This window comes from Talpa occidentalis, unplaced genomic scaffold (genome assembly GCF_014898055.3).
Source record: "Talpa occidentalis isolate TD23 unplaced genomic scaffold, MPIMG_talOcc4v2.1 talOcc4.9, whole genome shotgun sequence".
Classification (NCBI taxonomy): domain Eukaryota; kingdom Metazoa; phylum Chordata; class Mammalia; order Eulipotyphla; family Talpidae; genus Talpa; species Talpa occidentalis.
Window position 1 is genome coordinate 95349396 of NW_023605305.1, and position 19482 is coordinate 95368877.

General features: G+C 44.4%; 1 protein-coding gene across 2 annotated transcripts in view; it reads left to right on the forward strand.

Annotated features, from left to right (window-relative positions):
- Positions 1-4425: 4425 nt before the first annotated feature.
- The window catches only part of FNBP1L (formin binding protein 1 like), an 88553-nt gene continuing 73496 nt past the window's right edge, over positions 4426-19482 (forward strand). For both annotated transcript variants that reach the window (XM_037501073.2, XM_037501074.1), the window contains exon 1: positions 4426-4616. In XM_037501073.2, coding sequence (XP_037356970.1) covers positions 4593-4616 — 24 coding nt within the window. In that variant the 5' untranslated portion in view covers positions 4426-4592. The remainder of the gene's footprint in view (positions 4617-19482) is intronic.

A 19482-nucleotide genomic window follows, 5' to 3' on the forward strand; every position in this document is an offset into this window, starting at 1 on the left:
GTGTGTATTCGTGGGTGTGTGTATTTGCGAGGTCTTTTGGGCAAGTCTCAGTGTGTCTCTGTGAGATTTCAATATAGAATCAAAGTATATTGTGGAGTTTAAAACAAACATGGCCCAATCACTGGGAATTTAGAAATTCTGACTGAATAGGCCTAGAGTAAGGCCTAGGCACTATTGTTATTTTTGTAATTTTAAACTTTTTAAATACATAAAAAGCGGGCAATAAAATTATAATTTTTATTTATTTATTTATTTTTTAATAGAGGCATGTTTTATTTATTTATTTGTTTGTTTGTTTTGTTTATACATGCACTGGGTACAGTCAGAAGCACGGGAGGGTGAGAGAATTCACCAGAGCCAGAGCGGGGAGCAGAGCAGGCAGAAGGACTGAAGTACACTGCTGAGGGGAGCAGCGGGCAGCAGGCGAGGTCTGCGCGCCATGTGGGACCCTCCTCTGGTGGCCGGGGAGCAGCCGGGGATCCAACAGGCGCCACGGAGGCCCCGGGCAGCTTCGCAACCCAGCGCTCAACTGCTGGGCCACCGGGGAGGCCCCGGGCAATAAAATTAAATGGTGCAAAAAAGTAATAGTGAAAAGAAAGTTTTCTCACTCCAGTATCCTAGTTTTCTACAAAGGTAACCACTACTTCCAGTTTCTTGTGTGTCCTTCCAGAGATAGTTTGTGGAAATATACAACGAATTCCTCTGTTAAACAAAAGTGATAGAATCCTATACTTACTGCTCTGAACCTTCTCAGGTGCAGGTTTTTAAAAAGCTTCCAAGAGGGCCTCCCCGGTGGCGCAGCGGTTGAGAGCTGGGTTGCGAAGCTGCCCGCGACCTCTGCGGCGCCGGCTCGATCCCCGGCTGCTCCCCGGCCACATGAGGAGGGTCCCACATGGTGCGCAGACCTCTCCTGCCGCCCGCTGCTCCCCTCAGCAGTGTACTTCGGTCCTTCTGCCTGTTCTGCTCCCCGCTCTGGTGAATTCTCTCACCCTCCCGCGCTTCTGACTGTACCCAGTGCTTGTATAAATAAATAAAAAATAAATCTTTAAAAAAATTAATTAATTAAAAAAAGGAAAAGCTTCCAAGAGATTTTGAAGTGAACTCTTCATTAAAAACCACTAGTAAAAGCTGTGCTTCTGTTTCCCAGAAAAACCCCACAAACAAATCTGTTAAAAATCTTTTACATCCAGCTTTAGGTATTCATCAGCTCCCTCAAGCCCTTGATCTAAATTCATCTGATTAGGAGTCCCTGACACAGGCTGTTTAATCTAAGATCATCCTGAGTGTTGTCAGATAAAATATAGGATGCCTAGTTAAATTCAAATTTTTTTTAAAGATTTATTTATTTATTTATACAAGCACTGGGTACAGCCAGAAGCGCGGGAGGGTGAGAGAATTCGCCAGAGCCAGAGTGGGGAACAGAACAGGCAGAAGGACCGAAGTACACTGCTGAGGGGAGCAGCGGGTGGCAGGAGAGGTCTGAGTGCCATGTGGGACCCTCGCCTGTGGCCCGGGAACGAACCGGCGCTGCAGAGACTGCGGGCAGCTTCGCAGCCCAGTGCTCAACCGCTGCGCCACCAGGGGAGGCCCTAAATTCAAATTTTTGATAGACAACTATTTTTCTTTTATGTCCCCTGTAACATTTGCAATGTCTTTAATTCAAATGTAACTGAGAGCCCTGCATTTTTATTTGCTAAACCTAGACCTTACAGAAAAGTTTGACTCATTGGGAGCTGTTTCTTTTTTTTTTTTTAAAGATTTATTTATTTATACAAGAACCAGGGTACAGGCCAGATACGCAGGAGGCTGAGAGGATTCACCAGAGACAGAGTGGGGAACAGAACAGGCAGACTGACGAAATACACTGTTGAGGGGAGTAGTGGGCGCGACAGGAGAGGTCTGCAGCTCCATGTGGGACCCTCGCCTGCCGGCGGGGATCGAACCAGTGCTGCAGAGGCTGCGGACAGCTTCACAGTGCCCCACTCAACCACCTGCGCCACCAGGGAGGCCCTCATTGGGAGCTATTTGAACTAATTCTTTCTACAGTGTTCTCTATTAGAGATGACCTAGATTACAATTATAGGACCAGCTTCTCCAGGCAAAAGTCAAATTCAGGGTTTAACAAGAAATTGGATATTTGTTGTCTTAATTAAAATTAAATGACTGTAAGAGTAAATATTGTATGTAAAAATAATCCCCAACAGTTTCTGATTATCTAAATAATCAACAGCCTTTTAAGTTGCCATGCTGATAGTATGTATTTGTGTATATGACTGTATGAGTATGAAACATCTCTGGGAGCCTCCCTTGCGGCCTAGTGGTTGTCTCTGCCCTACTACACTGACAGCCTGAGTTCAATCCCTGGTCAGGGAGTTAACCCACATGGCACAGCAGACCTCTCCTGTTTCACCCACTGCTCCCTTCAGCAGTATATTTCACTAGATCCACCTGTTCTGCTCCCCACTGTCTCTGGTGAATCCTCTCACTCCCCCCCCCCACTTCTGACCTACAACCCAGTTCTTCTACTAAAAATTTATTGTTTTGTTGTGGTATTTTCACTTTTTAATCATTTTTACTTAAAGACTTTATTAAGTAGTGAATTTTAATATTGTAGACAAATTTTGTAAATTACAAATAATTATTTAATGGAGAGTTAAACTAGTCATGTGAATTATATTTAAATTTATAGTAATATAGAAAGAATTTTCCTAACATTTTGAAGAGAAATGAGTTGTTAAAGGATGGAGTGCTGTCCAGAAACTTTGAAGAAAATGTTCATGTAGAAGATTGTTCAGTTGGGGAATTATGTAAATAGGATGGTTGAGGATAGTCTTTAATGTAAATGGTGTTTTACTTTTTCAAGGGGGAAGCATGTAATTTTGGCTTAAATTATGTTTCATTTGTTTTAACATTAATGGCAATACTTAGATACAATTAATCTTAGTATTGCAATTGTTCTAAAAATAAGACATCAATTCAATACATGTATTTTCCATTACAAATAAATGTTACTGGTAATTACTAAATACATTCATGATGTCTGTGGAGTGAGGCAGAGAGAGGGGAGGTAAATGTTAGATGATATAACTTGAAGGAATTCTACTTGAAATGGAGGCAGTAAAGAATATTAGAAAGTGTTCAGTCAATTCTTCCAAGTTTTTTCAATTCATGGCACACTTAAGCATTTAAATAGTGGTCTGAACCCACTTGGAAGAGAGTATTTGTATGCTCAAGCTGGGCTTAGAGAAAAGCGACAGAGAATTCAGCAAGACTGGCGACTGGTCTGTTAGGAAGGCTCATGTTATTTGCTTCAACCCCAAGGGAGAACAGCTAGACAGGGACAAGGATTGAAGCGGAAGAGGTTGGGGCTTAGGAGCAGGTCCTAAAGGGGAGGAGTTTCAAATGCTGACAAGCAATAGTGAGAACTAAAGACACCCAGCTGTAGTGTCACATATAGGAATACTTTGTGACTGGACTGTGTGTGCGTGTGTGTGTGTTACACAAGTAATTAATGCTAAAGCATAAAGCATATGTTAAGGACTTGCTAAGCGTACTTGATACCTAGTAGCACCAGCCAAACTTGCTGATCAGTTAATGATTGCTCAGAAAGGCCGGGAAATAACTCCACAGAGGAAAAAGGAAATGGTGGACCTGCCGCCCAGCTTCAGCTACTGAGAGATCTCTGATTAGGCTCGTGGTATTTCCAAGGAGTGTGGCTTCCATTTCCCTCCCCTCTACCCCCTCAAGAAACACATTTCAGAAATGGGGTTCTCTTCTACAGGTGACAGTTCGGCTTACATTTGTCTATGGTCTTCCATCCCGTGTCATGGCAACACCCCAAAAGGAATGCTGCAAGATTTGGCTCTTTTTATGATTTCCTGACAGAGCTTACAAAATTAAAATGTTTTATTAGAGACAGAATTGGGGGGCACATTGCATTCATATTTGACGTTTCATCTCTACCTATCTGGTGATTGCCAAGATCGCCTCAACACAGCCACACCTTTTTTCTTTCCAACAATTTTTCACATTCTAAACCCAAGGATTTGGACGAGGGTTCCTAGCCAGGTTTCTCCCCAGTGGAGCAGGTAAGAACAGGAAGGAAGGGCGGGTGACTGGAGTTGCCTCGTCTGAGGGGGCTCGGGGTGAAGAAGGGCGGTAGGCATTTTCTCTCCTCTCCTTTTCCACACTGGAGACAGAATTTCGAGCGGGGCCGTGGACAGTCGAGCGGGCAGGGACGGGCGGGAACGGAGCCAGCGGGAGAGGCACCTTCGCGCAAGTGGACCCTGCGGGCCGCGGCCCGGCGCGAGCGGGTCCGCCCCGATCCCAGGGTGCACCGCGCCGCCCCTCCCCTCGCCGCGCCCCTCCCCCGAGCCCCCTCCCAGCCGGCTCCGGGAGGCGGGGACGCGGCGGCGGCGGCTTCTCCTCAGTCGCGTCTCTCTCGCTCACTGGGGAGCCCCGCGGTGGCGGTGCCTTCGGAGCCGGAGCCGCGCGTCCGCCCGCTGGCCAGAGGGAGGTCGCCTGGACTGACGGCCGCGCCGACAGACCGACGGACGCGGGCAGCTGGACGGCCGCCCGCCGGGAGTTCCGCCATGAGCTGGGGCACGGAGCTGTGGGTGAGTCGCGGGGGGCGTCGCGCGGCGGGGTCGGGCTGGGCGGGCCCGAGCGCCCGTCGGGCGGCCGGAGCGCGTCGGGCCGCCGCAGCCCCTGGCACTGGCGAGGGGTGGGGACCCCGCGCCCCTTTGTGTGCGGACCCCGCGGCCGGGGCGCCCGCGGCTCTGCGCTCCCGCGCCCGGCGGCGGCGGCGGGGCCGGGGGAGCGCCGGGACCGTCCGGGAGCGGCCCCCGGGCGCCCGCGCCGCCGCCTTCCTCGCGCGCCCGCCCCGCGCCTCAGCCCCAGCCTCAGCCTCGCTCCCGACGCCCCTCGCCGCCGGCCTCGCTGCCTCCCCGGCGCCCCGCTCGAGGCGGGGGGGGGCCCATTGTCCCGAAGGGGCGCCGCTCGCGGGCGGTTTCGGGGCCGTCGCGGCCCCCAGCCGGGGGGGAGTCCCCGGGGCCAGGGCGGCGCCGGGCCGGGGCGGCGCGGGGAGCCTCGCGACGCCGCCCGCGCCCGCCCCGCGCCCCAGGTAGGGGGGAGCCGGCGGCTTTGTTCCGAGGCCGCCTCCGGCCAGCCAGGCCCCGCCGCACGCCCTTTCCCTCCCCGCGCCCCGCGCCGGCCGCGCTCCGCGGGGTCGTCCGGCGGCTGCCCTCGGGCCGGGCGGGGCATTGGGTTCGGGTGATCGATGGAGAAGCCGGTTTTGCCCAGAGGAGCAAATTGCTTTATCCTTCCCTCCCTTCCGTTCTTTATTCTCTGCTCCTTTCATTTTTCCTCCTTGCCTTTCTCGGGCACGGGAGGCTCCAGACAATGCCCGCTGCCTAGCCAAGGTGCGGGTGGAGTGCGAGAGGGCGAGGAATTCCTCGCAGCGTCGCCGCGCAAGGGTGGAGGTGTGGGGCGCAGTGATTTCCCAGGTGCCGGAGGGACAGGGGGCGTGGGGGCGCTGTCCCGCAAGCCTGCCGGCCTCAGCCACTCCCCTTTCCAGCCCACCTGTGCGTGTTTGCCGTGCCTTTTGTTAACGAGGAGCTCCTGAAATCATTCCCCGGGAAGGGAAGAGAACTTTTTTTGTCTGTGTAGCTACGAGCCGTTAGGATGGGAGTGAAGGCAGGTGGGTTAATTGAAGGGCAGAATGTTTTCTTATTTTTCACACATCACAAATTGGGAGTTCTCGGACTGAGGATCAGGCTCGTACTCAGCCGGCCCAGGAATCTCCTGCAGCATTCTGCACAAGTGGTTTGCCATGTCTGTAAACACACCACCCAAGAGGAGGTATCTCAGGACTCTCCCCATTTCTTTTCTTAGATAGCATTAATTGCTCTTTACTGGGTAGGATTTTTTAGTAAATGAATTATATACAAATTGACCTCTGTTTTGTTTAGATTCTCAGGCATTTTCACCCCCCCACCCACGTTCTATGATTGATTTCAGAGTCATCTATTAAAGGAGATGAGTATAGTTTGATTTTCCGTTTTTATAATAGAAAATATTTTTGTTTTTACATATTTCAATAACCACATTACAGAGGGACATAACTAGGAGTAATAGGCTAAGTGGATTGTGCCAGATTTTTGTTGTGTAGTTGTAAGGGGATAGGAATTAACTGATAATAAATTTCAACTGTGCTTTAAGGGCTTTCCGGTGCTCCAAATGAGCTTTTTAAGACTCAATTCTGGATTCAGACAAAGAGATGACAGCTGTCTTCTTTAGCATGCAACGTAATTATAAGATAGCATTTCAGGTGTGTTGATTTCTTTATTACTATAGGAAGAATGGTAGGATCAAAAAGCATCTAAATATGAATTAATGATTGCACAAAACAGATTGGTAATTAACTTTTTTTTTTTACAATTAAGGAAATCAGAGATTGAAGTCTTGTTTTTATAAATAGCATTATTAGGAGAAAGCTTTTTAAGTTTTTTCAGGAGTCAAAGTTCACAGGAAAAAAATCTGTTTATGGATAGCGAGTGTATGTCTAGATATGAAAACAATATGGTTCAGCACATCGCATTCATATCTGATTTTAAAAAAAATTTACTACCAAAGGGAAATGAGGTGATTAGACTAGAAGTTAGAAAATAGCTTCAAATGTCTGACTTAATATGTAGGGTCTTCTAACCCTTTCTGTGACTTAGTTTCATGATCTGTGTGATTTTTGCCTTTAGTTTTAAGAGAGAATAATTTAAAAGCCACTGTTATTTTAATCCTATTATTAAGTGCATCTGACAACTCATGCTGCCTCTTTGGAAGAAATGGAAACCTGTGCATTGTATGATAGATTCAGTGGATTCTTTCTGTAATACCCCAATCTCAGTCCTTCACGCTCCCTTCTAGATGACACGTACATTGTAAGTGTGCTAGACTTTTGAGTCCTTATGTGTAGGAATTGGGTTAATCTTTTCCTTTGTTTTCACTGACTAAAACAATGCCTGTAGGTGATAATGCATGTTTTGCCCAATTGAGTTAATAGTTCACTGCATTACCGTGTAGGCCTTCTATACCTACTATACTCTAGGTATAGTAGAAAGGTGGTTTAAGTAACAGTTCAAGATGGAACAAGATTGTAGGGTAAGGTAAAAGTATCAGGCTTGTCTGCCCTCCCGCCTTTAGGATAGATGACGGAACCCTGTGGTCCGGAATGCATGCCTGATGGCGGGCACCTGGAGTAGTGTGTGGGCATAGGTAGATGGGATTCACCTGGGCTAAGACGGGCTTTTAAGGGTGGCGTCACAGGGACGCCAGCAGAACCCGAGAAAGGGGCAGAGAAGCTGAGAGAGAAGCAGAGCCATGAAAAGAGCAGAGAGAACGTGAGAGAAGGCTGGAGAGCCCAGAGTGAAGACTTGCTGGGTGCTGGGAGGCCTGCCAGCCTCCCGGCCGCCCAGTGCCCCTGCCTGCCGTGTGCCTGATGAATCCCAATAAAAGCCTGCAAAAGCCACTGAGGGCTCCAGGACTCCTCCTTTACCAGGTCTGCTGGATCAGAAAACCTGCCCAGTGGCCCGTCCTGCCCCTACAAAGATGAAACAAAAATCAAGTTTTGCAGATTGGGGAGAACTAAACTAGAGGTAGTTCTTGTGAATTTACCTGATAACTTGGTGATGTGACTGTGAAAATATTAATAGCTGGTAAAGTCTAAGGTCACATTATTAATATGTCTAGAACAAGGGAATTTGTTTCCATTGTAGTCTGTAATAGACCATATTTTAATATTGACTTTAGTTTTACTTCAGGTTTTTTAGCGGGCACTTACTTTAAGAAGGTTGACAAACTATCTCTCTGAATTTTACTCCTTTTTTCAAAGGCCATGAGACTGCCTGTAGGAATTACCTAAACAATAGTGTTTGTTACAGGGAAGCACTTTGCAATATGTGGTGACTTAATGTCCATTCTCCTGTGAAGAAACTTGAGTCATATTGTAGTGATACTGTTTTTCTAAGCCCAAAATACTGTCCTACATTGATATCACTGTCCAGAATGTCCTCTGTTGACCAGTTCCTATTAGCTCTCTTTCTTCAAACTCACAGTTGGAAATTATCTTTCTTATGGGACTACCACCTTACAGTTATTTATTGTACATTTTATCTTTGGAAAATTGTCCTGGTATAAATACAGCTTACATTCCTTTTTGTTGGTAGACACTGTCATGTTCAATATTGTACTACAGACATTTTTTTATTTTTTTTTATTTTATTTTATTTTTTTTGTTTATACATGCACTGGGTACAGTCAGAAGCGCGGGAGGGTGAGAGAATTCACCAGAGCCAGAGCGGGGAGCAGAGCAGGCAGAAAGACCGAAGCACACTGCTGAGGGGAGCAGCGGGCGGCAGGAGAGGTCTGCACGCCATGTGGGACCCTCCTCAGGTGGCCGGGGAGCAGCCGGGGATCGAACCGGCGCCGCAGAGGTCGCCGGCAGCTTCGCAACCCAGCGCTCAACCACTGCGCCACCGGGGAGGCCCCATTTTTTTAAATAATAATACATAACAAATGAGGCGTAGTTCATTTGGATAACAGGTCTCAGTGTATGTTTACGATGTTCAGGCACTATTTTTTTTTAAAGATTTATTATTTATACAAGAGCCGGGGTACAGTCCGGATGCGCGGGAGGGTGAGAGGATTCAACAGAGACAGAGCGGGGAACAGAACAGGCAGACTGACGAAATCCACTGCTGAGGGGAGCAGCGGGTGAGACAGGAGAGGTCTGCTCGCCATGTGGGTTGCTCTGAGGCCAGAGGAGATCAAACCTGCACTGCAGAGGCTGGGGACAGCTTCACAGTGCTGCACTCAACCACCTGCCACCAGGGAGGCCCTCAGGCACTATTTTTATTTATTTTTTATTTATTTATTTTTTTAAATAGAGGCATGTTTTATTTATTTGTTTGTTTGTTTTTGTTTATACATGCACTGGGTACAGTCAGAAGTGCGGGAGGGTGAGAGAATTCACCAGAGCCAGAGCCGGGAGCAGAGCAGGCAGAAGGACCAAAGTACACTGCTGAGGGGAGCAGCAGGCGGCAGGAGAGGTCTGCGCGCCATGTGGGACCCTCCTTTGGTGGCCGGGAGCAGCCGGGGATCGAACCGGCGCTGCAGAGGCCCGCTTCGCAACCCAGCGCTCAACCGCTGCGCCACCGGGGAGGCCCTTAGGCACTATTTTTATGCATACAAGGGCTGGGGCACAGGCCAGAGACCACGGTGGGGGGGGGGCGCAGGGAGTGTGTGTGTGTGTGTGTGTGTGAGAGGGGGGGGGATTCACCAGAGACAGTGGGGAACAGAACAGGCAAGGCAGACTGACTGAAATGCACTGCTGAAGGGAGCAGCGGGCAAGGCAGGAGAGGTCTGCTGTGCCATGTGGGTTGTTCCTTGGCTGATCAGGGATCAAACTCGTGCTGCAGAGACTAGGGATCAAACTCGTGCTGCAGAGGCTACGGTTTGCTTCATCGTGTGGTGCTTAAACCCTTGGGTTACCAGGGAGGCCCCCTATAGACGACATTTGTTAGAGAGGGTGAGTGTTACCAAGATACCTCCTTATGCCACCATGTGGACCTGACTGTAATAAGGTGGAAGCTGGAGAACTTCCTGTATCCACTCCACTGCATTCTTAACTTTTTTAAACCCCTAATTTCCATTTCCCTTTTTCTTAAAACATTCTTTCTCCTTCACCCAGCCTAAAATGTGTAGGTTTGTGTGGAAGCTTGAAAACCTGTTCTACCTCCTTTTCCCTATATATCAGACCCTGATTGCAGGCAGAAAATAGGACAAGAGAACAGTAGTGGTTTATCTTATGGAGGACCTTCTTTGTACACCTGCGTATGGTATGTTATCTAATAATCTTCAGTGTTTAAATATTTTCAGCACAAGAGCAAAAAAAAGAAGTTGTTTTGGAAAATGTAATCATACCTGCAGTATATTAAAAATTAGTTGAAAAAGATTATATGAAGGTTTTGTTTTATAGGAAGCAAAGGCTATATCATCTATTCGTGTAGGCTGCATATATCAGACATCAAAGATACTTGGTGTGGGCTCTAGAATAAGTAATTTTTCATATGGGGTTTCTAAGAAGTTCCTAGAGGTCAGAGATTCTGTCTTATTCATTGCTTATTCATTGTTTAATTCATTGTTATATCCTCAGCTGTCAGCATACTGCCTGGCATAGAGCCTGACACTTCCAGGATCTTCAATAAATGTTTGCTGAACTGACCTGGATATAGTGATTAACTTTGACATGAATTTGAGTGTAAAATGCCTGAAAATAGTGATAAAGCATAGACTGGGACCAGGCTCAAAGGTTGATTTGGTTGAATGCTGTGTGTGCGTGCCCACGTGTGTGTGTGTTATGTATTAGCATATAATTTATTCAGTTTTTAGACCACTTAAAATCCACAGAAGGAAATCTTTTTTTTTTTTTAAAAGATTTATTTATTTATTTATACAAGCACTGGGTATGTTATAGAGCAAACCCCGATATTAAACGGGTTCCTGGCTGTGGGTCCTCACCCGCGCGCTTTAAAAGGACTTATGAATACTCTACTACAGACACACACAAAAGGGTTAATAAAAGGTTTATTTACAAGAGGAAAGGAAATAAGGAAAATGTACAACTCAGGGAGAAAATAGGGAAATAAAGTCTTTAATGCGTCCTACCCGATCCAACGACCTGGAAACCCAAAGTCACTCCCAGAGCTGGCCGGAGGCTCCGCGCTGGCCCAGAGCCCACGTGTCTGCCTTTTGTATCCACCTGGCTGCTTAACCCCACCCTCAGGTCCCAGCCACCTTCCCTTTGGTGGTGATGGGATTTGGAGTTCCCAGTGTCTTTGGCTTTGACCTGGGGTGGGGGTGGAGTCCACAAAGCCTGTATGGAATTTGCTTTGGGACCGCCTTTTCCCCCTAACAATTCCCCCCTTTCACTTTTTGCCACCATTTCCATGGTGATGAAGATCAAATATATGGAGGTTGGGATGCAGTCTCAGATGAACGTTTTGTCAGGTTCCAGTGTGAAAGAAAACCAGTCTCTCCAGGTATTTGTCCATTGTGGAAAGCAAAAGTCCTCCACTCCAGGAAAAAATAGTTCATCAGTTTAAGCAAAAAAAAAAATCTGGAGGCGTTAGCCAAAACAAGTCAGCAGATATGTAAAAATTTCAGGAAAAAAAAAAAATCTTAAAATGGTTCAACTGATGTAAAAACACAAATTTTCTCAACCTTGATCCCAAACTTTTAACAGCAAAGCAAAAGTTTGCAAACTAAATCTACTTTTAAATCATTTTTCTTATTTTTGCATAAAATCACAGAGTAGAAATAACTAACAGCAATTTTAGCTGGCTTTGTTGAAATATTCCATACAGGATCAGAGCGAACCGGTGGCATCCAGTCGATGTATGCTTCAGGTATAAAGTTGGTCTCATCAGACTCCACCTGGGCTTTCCTCTTCTCGAGGGTACCAGGGCATTTTCGTTGGCCGGGTTGTCCAGTCCTGCCAATGGAGGCAAGCTTCCTCACCTTCTTTGGAGGTCTCTGGAACCCTACAAACAAGGCAAACAGGTTACAGAAGGCAGGATAGAACACTGAGGACACCACGACAGGATGATTCACGTAGGGGTTACAGGAGGGAATATAGGAGGGGTACACAGAACCAGGAACCAAGGAGAGAGGAAAGGAGACAGATGTTAGCACAGAGTAGAGACTCAGATGATGATAGGAAATACGGACGGAGAAGAAATAGAGAGCCCAGCACAGAGGAAAGGAGACAGATGTTAGCACAGAGTAGAGGCTCAGATGATGATAGGGAATACGGACGGAGAAGGAATCGAGAGCCCAGCACAGAGGACAGGAGACCAGTGATAGCACAGAGTAGGGTCTCAGGTGAAGATAGGAGGGAATATAGACAGAGTAAAAGGAATCGGGAGCCAAGTGTGGAGGAAAGGAGACAAATGAAAGTTTATGGAGAAGGTTCAGATGAAGAATAGGGGTGCCCAGGGGTTCCACTAGATCTTAAACCCATCAAAATAACCCCCTCGGAGCCCCTGGTAACCCTCGCTGTGGGGGTGGAGTCCACAAAGCCTGTATGGAATTTGCTTTGGGACCGCCTTTTCCCCCTAACGGGTACAGTCAGAAGCGCGGAAGGGTGAGAGAATTCACCAGAGCCGGGAGCAGAACAGACAGAGTGACGAAATACACTGCTGAGGGGAGCAGTGGGCGTGGCAGGAGAGGTCTGCGCACCATGTGGGATCCTTGCCAGTGGCCGGGGATCGAACCAGTGCTGCAGAGGCTACAGGCAGCTTCACAGCCCGGCGCTCAGCTGTTGCGCCACTGGGGAGGCCCCACAGAAGGAAATCTTAGTTTGTGTTAATAAAAGGGGTTATTGCTTCCTTTCTCATCCTTTAGTGGTGGGAGGAAGAATTCCTATGGGTTTTAGGAGATGAAAGTTACTTTGCCTTTTTTTTTTTTTTAAAGATTTATTTATGCATTCAGGAACTGGGGTACAGGCCAGAGGTGCGGGTGGTGAGAGGATTCACCAGAGACAGAGGGGAACAGAACAGGCAGACTGACTGAAATACACTGCTGCTGGGAGCAACGAGCAAGACAGGAGAGGTCTGCTGCGCCATATGGGCTGCTTCCTGGTAGGGTAGGGATGGGGATCAAACTCCTGCTGCAGAGCCTGTGGATTGTTTCATAGTGCTGTTGCTTAACCCCTTGCGCCAAGGAGGCCCGGCCCTACTTTGCTTTTTTTTTTGTAAACCTCTGCAAGAGTATATGAAGGATGCTGTTTCCTTTAATAATATGTTATTGGTTCTGTTATCAGTTGTATTTTTTAAAATGTGTTTTTCCTGCAGTGTGTTTGTACTGTTCCCCCCCCCATCTATTAATATTTTTACTTTCATATCGGTTTAATTCCAGTGCTAATTTTCTGAGGGTGTTCTTTCGGAATTTCGGTTTTAATCGCTGTTTGGTTTTTTTTTTTTAAGATTGATTTATTTATGCATAAAAGAGCTGGGGTACAGGCTGGAGATGCAGGGGGGGATGAGAGGATTCACCAGAGACAGAGTGGGGAACAGAGCAGGCAGATCTACTGAAATACATGGCTGAGGGGAGCAGCAGGTGAGACAGGAGAGGTCTGTTGCGCCAGCTTCACAGTGCTGTGCTTAACCTCTTGCGCCACCAGGGAGGCCCCTAAGTTTTGTTGTAATTACTAGTTTTCATAAACTGGTTTATGAGTTGTTTCTCATATAACAAAGATATTTTGGAATATTTTGAGGTAGCACTTCTTAATTAGTGATAGAATGAATGATACTTTAAAATTGCAAATTTTGCTTAAAAATCTGTTGGGGTTACGCTAATTTTAATGTTGTTTGCGCATCTGAGGAGGTGTGAACCTATTCCCTTAAATCATACATATTGTGAGGGCCTCCCCGGTGGCACAGCGGTTGAGCGCTGGGTTGCGAAGCTGCCCGCGGCCTCTGCGGCGCCGGTTCGATCCCCGGCTGCTCCCCGGCCACCAGAGGAGGGTCCCACATGGCGCGCAGACCTCTCCTGCTGCCCCACCCGCTGCTCCCCTCAGCAGTGCACTTCGGTCCTTCTGCCTGCTCTGCTCCCCGCTCTGGCTCTGGTGAATTCTCTCACCCTCCCACGCTTCTGACTGTACCCAGTGCATGTATAAACAAAACAAACAAACAAACAAAATAAATAAATAAAACATGCCTCTATAAAAAAAAAAAAAAAGATTTAAAAAAAAAAAAAATAAATCATACATATTGTGAACCAATGTTACCTCAATAAAGAAAAAACAAACTGACATTTGCCAATTTTCACACACAAAATATTGTCATTTGTGCTTTTTGGTATTTTTCTTTTTCTATAGTTGTGTTACTTCTGTGATTATAGAGCTTTTATTTACTCTTTGTTTGAAACCACCCCTTTTCACACCGTGGAGGGGGGGTTGCTCTCGGGATTTGTAAGATTATCTGAACTGCTTTTTGTAATGTGAGAGTCAGCATTTAGAATTTGTATCGAACCCAAGAGAAAGGAATCTATAATAAAAAGTTTTGTAAAATGTCACTATTGACTCCAAATTAGTTAATAAAATTTGGAGTTTTAGAGCAATTTTTCCTTAAGTTTTTTAAACAGAGCTAATCATGAGACTAGCACTACCTCATGAAATATGTGAAGTGTCAGTATTATATATTACAGCTTAGAAAGGCATAAATGTATAGATTCAGATTTTCCTTTTTATGGCACATTACTATTTTGTTGTTTCTGGAGAGTGAGAAGTCATCTCTTTTATCCCTGTTGTATTCCTAATTTATACAGAAGAAATAGGCATATAATCACTGGAATATTTGTTGAATGGGGGAGTCATTGAATTGGTATAATGATTATCAAGTTATGTTTTGCATACGAGGGTTAGGTTTTTTCCCCCAGTGTATGTACTTTACATCTTGTTGAACCTTTGGAATCCTTTCTATTATTTGGAAATCTAACTTGTGCCTTTTGGTATGAAAATTTTTATTTAGGTTTGGAATTCTTATTTCTTTGATTATTTGAGTAAAATTATTGTCTTTAGTGATCGCATATTTTATTACCCATTAACGTCTAAGAAAGTAGTGAATGTTCAGTTTGTTACATTAACTTTCCATGGATGGTAAATACATACAAATAATGTAAATGTAAGTTGTCTGATAATGAATTGGAAAAATATAAAAGATTGCTTTTCAGGGAGTACAAGTGTGTTAAGGTGCTTCTGAGAGATTTTTAAAAAATGCTAATGGTGATTTATTGAGTTTCTGGTATAAATTATAAAAATCAAAGTAATTGAAATAGCCATGATAAATAGCTTTTAAATAAACACAGAAACTATTACATTTAAATCAACCTTCTGGACTTGAGACCACCAACTAAATTAAGTTGACGTCTTTTATTACTTGCCAAGGCCGAATATAATTAAAATTGACTTTTTTAATCTGAAAATTTCTTTTTTAATTATTAAAAAAACAAGATACAACATTGATACATTAAAGTGTATAAATGTTTATGTAGCACATTAAATTTTTATTTTTAAGATTTATTTATTTATACATACAATAACTGGGGTACAGGCCAAAGGTGTGTGGGGGGTGAGAGGACTGACCAGATTTAGAGCGGGGAACAGAACAGGACTGACCAGATTTAGAGCGGGGAACAGAACAGACAGACTGACTGAAATATGCTGCTGAGGGGAGCAGCAGGTGAGTCAGGAGAGGTCTGCTGCGCCATGTGGGTTGTTCCCTGGCTGGGGATTGAACACCTGCTGCAGAAGCTGCAGATAGCTTCCTAGGTTGCGTCTTAATCCCTTGTGCCACCAGGGAGGCCAGTAGCACATTAAATTTTAAAGAGAATACACTCCTCTAACTCCCACTAAGATCAAAATACAGCAGTTTCTTTTATGCCATGCCTTGCTGATAAATGTCCTCCTCAGAATGTAACAACTGTTCTGACTACTGCCTTTGATTAATTTTGTAGATTTTTAAATGTCTTCATATAAAGCATACCATATATGTTCTTTGCATCTGAGTTCCACTTAACATGGGTCTGTGACAATCATCCTGTGGCTAATTTATAATATTCCATTTTATTAGGTTTATGTTTTCTTGTTCCTGTGGTCACTTCTACTCTGGCACCACCTTTAACGAAGTTTGGGTTATTTCTTGTGAATAATGCTGCTATGAGAATTTTTCTATAAGCTTTTATGTAGACATGTTTTTATTCCCCTTGTTCACATTCAGTCATGTGTTGCTTGATGATGCTTGGTAAACACTGGACTGCATACATGACAGTGGTCCCAGTAGGCTATACCATATAGCCAGGAGTAGAAGGCTATGCCATCTAGATTTGTGTTATTACATTCTGTGACATTTGAACAACAGGAAATCCCTAACGTTACATTTCTCAGAACATATCCCTGTTGATAAATGATAATTAATAGTACTTACCAGTGGAATTGTTGAATCATATGGTACTTTATGTTTAACTCTTAGAGGAATTGTGAATTGTTTCACATTTTCACATTCCTACCACCAATGTATGAGGGTTCTGATTTCTGTACATTTTTTCCAAAACTTGGTATCATCTGACTACTTTATTATGTCACCGTGGTGGATGTAAAATGGTATTTCCTTGTGGTTTTGATTTGCATAATGATGATAAACGACAAATGATGTTGAGCCACCTTTTCATGAGCTTATTGTAAATTTGTATTATCTTTGGAGAGATGTATCTTAGTTCGTTTTTTTGTGGGACCCTTGCCTGCAGCTGGGGAACGAACCGGCGCTGCAGAAGCTGCGGGCAGCCTCGCAGCCCAGCGCTCAACTGCTGTGCCACCAGGGGAGGCCCCGTTTTTTTTTTCCTTTTTAAAGATTTATTTATTTATGCATACAAGATCTGAGGTACAGGCCAGAGATGCGGGGCGGGGGGTGAGAGGATTCACCAGAGACAGGGTGGGGACAGAATAGGCAGAGTAACTGAAGAAATACATTGCTGAGGGGAGCAGCAGGCGAGACAGGAGAGGTCTGCTGTGCCATGTGGGTTGCTCCCTGGCTGGGGATTAGCTTCATAGTGCTGTGCTTAACCCCTTGTGCCACCAGGGAAGCCCTCTTCTTAGTTATTTCTTAAATAATGTTTGCCTCAATTTCCCTTGGTGTAGTATGTATTAATAAAATATGAATCCAACCAATATTAATGGCAGTTGTACTGTTTTGAGAAAAGGAGATATTTAATTGTAATGTTAAGAAGATTCTTGAATTTGATATTTCTCCTCGAAATTGTCAGCTACTCAAACTAAGGAGATGTTTAATTTTGGCATTAAATTAGAGAAACTTAGACTCCAAGTGTAAATGTTAGTTATTCTTTTACCTTTGTGAGGAAAGTTTTAGCTAACTGGCACTTCACTTTGCTTCCCTTACCTCTGTGACAGCAGCCCTTGTTATCTAGGTCTAAAGCATTTTTATGTTAGATCTCAGTAGTTTTAGCTATGAAAGGCCAGGAAAGGGGTGGTAAAAGAAATTTAAAAATAATAAAAACCTGCATAATTCTTATGGCCTTCAGAATTCTGAATCTTAATGCATAATTTAGTTAATTCCTGTAGCTAAGGTATTTTGGCTGTTTTTCAGTGCTTGTCTAAGAATAATGGCAAATCGTCTAAGAATAATGGCAATATTCTTTATGCAAGATTAGAAATGTTGCAGTTACTTATGCATTTATGCTGTGGATAGAAAGTTATGTTAATCAAAGTCACATCTTTATTTTCTCTTTTTAGTATTTAGACTGTTATCTGGGTCTATAGCCTACTTCTCTTTCATCTAGTTTCTTGTTAGGTAAAATTTTGGTCTGTTCCTGTATGCAACTTCTAAAAGTGTAGAGGTTATTGATTTCTTTTGTGGGTTTTATATTCCCATTTAACAACTGCTCTCACTGCAGTTTGCTCATGGTCATTTGGCCAGTTTGACCTGGATATTCTGATTTATGTTCTAGAGGTGTTGCATGGCCAGCTTCCTGGAGTTTTTGTAAGACTTTGTTGAAGCTTGTGTTTCTTACCCCTGGCTCAGAAACATTGCTGTTAACAAGCAATTCTCAAATCTGGATAATTTCTAGAATCATCTTGGGAATTTAAAGGCAGTAACAACAAAACAAACTCCCAAGCCCTAGCTGACCTCTTGAATCAGAATCTCTGGGAATGAGTCCTAGGATTTTGTATTTTTGATAAATACCCTACATATTTTGATAATACCAAGGTTTGAAAGCCATTGCTTTCTATGCTCTAAAATCTATGCTTATAAGCCAGGGCATTAGGAAACTTTTTGTACTTGGACTGCTTTAATATTCCCTTTCCACTCCCATTGAGTTGCTTTTTGTGATGCTCCTAAGAATAATCTAATGATTTTTAAAAACTTTATTTGAGGTAGTGTATCTCACTTATTGGGTTCAGAGAGGTTAATTATCCTGCCCCAAACTATTTGATAGTAAGTGGCAAAACTAAAATATAAATTCAGGGCTTTCTTTATTCAGAGTCTTGACTTTTTTTTTTTTTACCATGGCATTCCATTTATCGAGTTGCTTTTGTTGAGAAACCAGCCATATATGTGAGAATTTTTTAAAAGAATCTAGCAATTTGTCAGTTTACTATGAGGGCTTTGTTTAGGATATTGCTCACAATACTATACTATGTTCTCTAGGAGACCCATGGGAGAAATTTCTCCTAAGCTTTTTTGTTGTATAGAAGTTGTTTCTTGGGCCTCCCTGGTGGTGCAAGGGGTTAAGCACCGCCCAGTGGGGCAATCCACAGCTCTGCAGCAAGAGTTCGATCCCCAGCCGGCCAGGGAGCAACCCACATGGTGAGGCAGACCTCTTCTGTCTCACCCGCTGCTCTCTTCAGCAGTGTATTTCAGACAGTCTGCCTGTGTTCTGTTCCCCACTCTGTCTCTGGTGAATCCTCTCACTCCCCTCTTCCCCCACCATATCTCTGGCCTGTACCCCAGCTCTTGTATGCATAAATAAATCTTTTTTAAAAAAGTTGTTTATGACTATTTGCATTTCCCATTTTGAATTTGCTGTAGGAAAATTATACAGTCAGGTTTCTGGTTTATGTTTAACAAGTGTATGGAAAGTTTTGTCTGCATTTTGTTTACAGATTCATTCTTGCTATCATTTAAAAGTTCTCATTTTTTTCCCCATCTCAAAATTAATTTTTCTTGCTGTGTTATCTTTACACATCATTTTAAAGGAAAGTTAAGTAAATTAAGTGATTTTGAGCTATCTTACATATCACTTTTTTAAAAAGATTTATTTATTTATTTATACAAGCACTGGGTACAGTCAGAAGCGGGGGAGGGTGAGAGAATTCACCAGAGCCAGAGCGGGGAGCAGAACAGGCAGAAGGACCGAAGTACACTGCTGAGGGGAGCAGCAGGCAGCAGGAGAGGTCTGCGCGCCATGTGGGACCCTCCGGGGATTGAACCGGTGCTGCAGAGGCTGCGGGCAGCTTCGCAACCCAGTGCTCAACCACGGCGCCACTGGGGAGGCCCTGTATATCACTCTTTTTGAGAGTTGATTTGGGAAAGGCAGGATCATAGAATTTGAACTTGTGTCACAGGCAATCCAGTAGGTGTTTTTTTTTTTTTTTTTCAGCCAACTGTGTGTTAAGTGGTGGTATTCCCATTTCATAGAATGTGAAACAAAGGTTAACTCTCTGTCATGCAAAGCTAAATTTGAATCCAGGTTTGAGTGACTCTAAAGTCTATATACGTACTTTTTGTGCCTGTAATGGATCTATTTACCCAACAATTTCTTAACCTTCACTGCTGTGGTCAATCATACAGTCAACAAATATTTGTGGAGGACTTATTTGGTGGAAAGCATCATGTCTAGTACTGCCTTGTAGGA